The sequence below is a fragment of the Pecten maximus genome, unplaced genomic scaffold, assembly GCF_902652985.1.
Source record: "Pecten maximus unplaced genomic scaffold, xPecMax1.1, whole genome shotgun sequence".
In the NCBI taxonomy this organism is placed as follows: domain Eukaryota; kingdom Metazoa; phylum Mollusca; class Bivalvia; order Pectinida; family Pectinidae; genus Pecten; species Pecten maximus.
Window position 1 is genome coordinate 1 of NW_022980420.1, and position 4,635 is coordinate 4,635.

A 4,635-nucleotide genomic window follows, 5' to 3' on the forward strand; every position below is an offset into this window, starting at 1 on the left:
CCTGTTTGCAAATGTTTAAGGAGCAGTCTTGAAAAGCTGGTTGATCAAAACCCCATGTACAAGGGAAAACAAAGACTTACTAAAGCATTGAGGGTAAGAATAACAACTGCTGTAAGATGTGCGATACGTGTGAGATCAAAGGAATCAAACCAAAAAAATGCTGCTAAGCAGTTAGACCACGACATTCGCAATTCAATATACCATATCTTAGGCAACCATGATAGATGTTCTGATTTTTGTAAGGCACGAGAAGTCAAGATTTCATCAAAATCGAAGAACGATAGCAATGGTGACCTCACCAGCGACAATAACGTTGACCTCAGCAGCGACAACAATGAGAACACCTGTACACATGATTTAAATTCTGTTCCAAACATCATTGACGAATTATCATCGTTTTGGACTGAAGGCACATCCTTAAGAGAACAAGAGGAATCGAGGGGTAAATCAACATTCAATTCATGTGATATTGATTCCATGATGATCAAAGACATCAACATACTTTTGGACCGTGTAGCCTCAAAAAGTACAAGACTCCTTGGAAACTTCACAACAAACTTGACAGAATCCTGGATGGCTATTAGAGCAAAATTTGATGGTGGAAAATTGTACAACAGGTGTAACAGAGGTTCTTGGCACTCAAGATGTTTTGGTGGTTGCTTGAGAAGGAATCTTGGTCCACTATGGTCCCCAATTACCTGGCAGAAAGCAACATCGACTCAGGCAGGATTCTTTTTCAAGAAACTCTATGACAGACGTGAATGTACACTGAGAACCTGTAAAAATCTAAAATGAAGTCAGATGTTCAGAGTCGTCGGATGAAGAGAAAATACCAAGGCGAGCAGCAATCTCGGACTAAAAAAGCAAGACAAGAATACGGACCGGAAGCTGTTGATAGTATACCAGATATACTACCAGATGAATTGGAAAAGAAGAAGACAGTATTCTTGGACAAACACATCAATTTGTCAGATGACAAGCTTGAAGCAATTGAATGCTTGACAAAGCAACAGTCATCATCATCGGTGTGGATGGATGAGAGGAGAAAAAGAATTACAGCTTCCAATATGTCAGCTGTAATCAAGAGAAATCCCTCTATTGCTGTAAAGAAGTTGGTTCAATGTCTTCTTTATTCCAAGTTTAAAGGAAATAGCATTACCAGAAGAGGGATACAAGAAGAAACAATGACCATAAAGGAATACATCAGTAAAAAAGGAGAAGTTGGTGATAATATATCAGTCCGTCAGTGTGGACTTATAGTCAGTAAGACAGAGAAATTCTTGGCAGCCAGCCCTGATGGTAAAGTGGTGAATGAGAGCAATGAGGTGATGGGATTGTTAGAAATAAAAAATCTATTACCTTGCAAGCCAGTTAACCTCCATGAAGCTATTAAACAAGTGAAGACATTTTGTCTTGAACATGTAGGACCATCAAATGAACTACGTTTGAAACGCAACCATCCCTACTACTATCAGGTTCAAGGCCAGTTAAATGTTACAGGATTACCATGGGCAGACGTTGTTGTTAGGACCACAAATCCTTATCAAATTCATATAGAGCGCATACACATAGATCATACACTATGGACAGACAATATGCTACCAAAACTACATGCTTTTTACTTCAAAGCATTATTGCCCGAGTTAGCCTCACCTAGAAACAATACTATCAGCTGGAATAAGAGAGCCAGGCATTTGGGTAAGCTTCCAATATTTCAATTATTTTCTCACCTGCCATTTGGGCAAGTGAGCTTATGTCATGGGGTGGTGTCCGCCATCCATCGTTATCTGTCAGGCATCAAATTCTCTTTTAAATAATTTGTTGTCAATTACAGAGTGGTCCAGAGACCTGATATTGGGTGAGCAGTAATCTGGAGTGAAGGGCTACACAATTTATTTCAACAAATAAAGTTAGAATATTCTTATATTTTCCTCAGGTGGTTATAAGGTTAGCATCAGCATACATGACCTAGGTAGATCAATTTCTAAGTTACATTTGAAGCAGATGAGTGATACAGGCTCATTGGGCCTCTTATTCACAAGTTTAATTATGTTATAACATGCATTTTAAATGAGGCATCCTTATTGAAATATTGTTAATTTCTGTCTAATTGCAGTTCACAAAAAGGAAGTTAACAGCCCGAGAATGTGAGCAAACCATGTCAAATGATGAAGTGAATGCATCCTGTAGACGAAAGTCCTCTAAAACTTCCAAGGTGACAGATAAAGCCAAGGAAAAATCTATTCCTACAAGTACTGGGTCCTTACCAAGTTCATCACTTTGTCACAACAGGTATTTTTTTTATAAATGGTCTGTTTTACCATGTAATAGGACATATATGTCATATATATCATAAAAAATCCATATATATTGTTGCTATTTATGTCTCAATAAAGCTCTGTAGAGAAACAACATAATATCCTTGTGAAAATTTGCTTAGAACTGTCCGATAATTTCGGTGTTCATAAACTTATATTCTCATAAATATGAGCTGTGGTTACATATATATGAAGTTTTAAAAACATACATTTTGTTAGAAACTTTTCTTATTTGATATCCCACAAGCATTATATATAAATTTCATTAGAAGTAAGTGTAAAATCATGTTGTTGAAATGATATTTCACATGTTTTGAAATCTTTGTTTGACAGAATTGGGTTTATATGAATATGGTATTTCTTATGGTTATTTTAAAGTTAAATGTCTATATCCAGAACAATTTTCTTTTCTTTTTCAGAAGTAAACGCATTCCTAGAACCAAATTTGTTGGACGGCGTATCAGTCATCAACGGGAAGATCAAACCAAAAGCAAAAAATGGTACTTCGGAACTGTAACTGGTACATTGTCTGGAAACGATGGAGCTCCAACAACTGAGTATGAAGTGTTGTACGATGGTGAACAAGATCCTTGGTGTGTAAAAGGTCTCCTGCAAGATTACAGATCTTCATCTCTCAAATTCATTGATGTGTGAACATAACAACAGCTTGTTTATGATCAGTTTGGCTTGTGAATAGATACAGTAATAGTAAATCATTAGGGACTGGATTCTCACCCATGATTCATGTTGATGGTTTGAGGACTTTCGCTTTGTCAGTTTTAAATCATTGCAACTTTTACAACTTATTAACCTGAAAGTGCACTACAATGTATATGATGTCCATGGTAATTATGAGTGACTTTCTCATCATCTACGAAGAGGATGCTTGGAAAATAGTTGCACTGGTTTGAGTGTATTTGATCATGTAGGATATATACATATATACCCAAGAACTCATCCTTGTATTCTTGAAAAAACAAAACTTGCAACCTTGGTTTCACTTCCACCACACCATATGGATCCAACTTCATTCACCACTGTCATTGAAAGGATATAATACACCATCTTGGTAAGTTATACTTATTTTTGGTAAGTTATACTTATTTTTGGTAAGTATGTAATGATTGTTGTAAATTCAGCTGCAAATTGCAGTAATGAATATTGTAATCCAAGGTAAATGTATTTCATGTTTGTCAGGAGAACAATTTAGTCCATATACACCATATGTTGTGATAGGCTACACTCACTGTGACAAATTTATCTGCACAGATTACTATGCATTTTTTGCAACCAGAAATTTATTGGTTGGACGTAAACATTTAGCAGCAAATGATTGTAATGGAACCAAGAATGTTGCATTTTATATAAATCTAAACATTGAATTAACCTAGTCTTATTAATCCTGAACATATACCTTTTATAATGGTGAACATTCTTATCTGATTTTTAAACGAACATTAATGTTCGGTTATTGCCATCAAGAACTGGACTGAGAAATATGACTAGATTTGGTAGCCACATTCACCAATACGCCATCTACTGTCTGTTTCAATGAAATATGGCTGCCCCCATTGCCTTACGCTTCAAATAATTTACTGGCAAAAACATCTTCGTTTTATGTAGTAGTTTTACCGAAAATGTTGAAATGTATTCAGTAGATGTTTTCAAGATGCATACGATTTGAGAAATAACGCTAGCGAAATGTGAAGACTAAATGAACCTGAACTTTGCGAATAACTCCAGGTCAATATATTTATGTAAACAAATATTGCGCAGGCGCATTCGTCTCCGGATGTTTAGAAAGTTTTGCTCTTCCGTGTTCATTCCAAAACGGCTGACATTATAGCATAGGTCTGCAAATATGTCCGCGATTTACTTAAATGTGTAATATATATATTCTAGAATGTTACATCATTATCAACTAGATGAGTATTTCTATAATTTAGAGAAAAAAATATATCAATAACGGCATACGAGACGATACATTGTATCATACTATAGGTTACTGTACATGTTTGCGAGAAAGGTAGATACTAGGTGACATTTGTGGTCAGGGTGACTGGTCATAGCGTTAACATTGTCATCGATTTCCATATTCCATTTTCCTTTGACGAAAACGACCAATAAATCAAATGCAAATGATAATATCTTGTTGCCATGTGGACGGGATTGGTTGTTGTAGGCGATACTTGGAACGTATTTACTGTTGTAAGGGAGGTAACTGCAAGATTACGGAAATCAAACGTTAAACCAATTTGATTGGTCGATTCTTCCATGACTTTGGCAATGGGTTTACAATCGAAGTGACAGATAACTA

At 35.9% G+C, this 4,635-nt stretch overlaps 1 protein-coding gene across 1 annotated transcript; it reads left to right on the top strand.

The window, feature by feature from the left end:
• The first annotated feature begins 2,096 nt into the window (after nt 1-2,096).
• LOC117319515 lies at nt 2,097-3,227 on the top strand. The gene is made up of 2 exons (XM_033874304.1): nt 2,097-2,292; nt 2,738-3,227. The coding sequence occupies exons 1-2, from the start codon at nt 2,159-2,161 to the stop codon at nt 2,970-2,972; spliced, it is 369 nt and encodes a 122-aa protein (XP_033730195.1). The 5' UTR covers nt 2,097-2,158; the 3' UTR covers nt 2,973-3,227.
• The last annotated feature ends 1,408 nt before the right edge of the window (nt 3,228-4,635 follow it).

Bases quoted from the DNA above. Each gene is read 5' to 3' on its own strand.
- LOC117319515 (XM_033874304.1), top strand. From the start codon at position 2,159: ATGTCAAATGATGAAGTGAATGCATCCTGTAGACGAAAGTCCTCTAAA. The intron at 2,293-2,737 runs GTATTTTTTTTA...TTTCTTTTTCAG, and splicing joins TCATCACTTTGTCACAACAG to AAGTAAACGCATTCCTAGAA.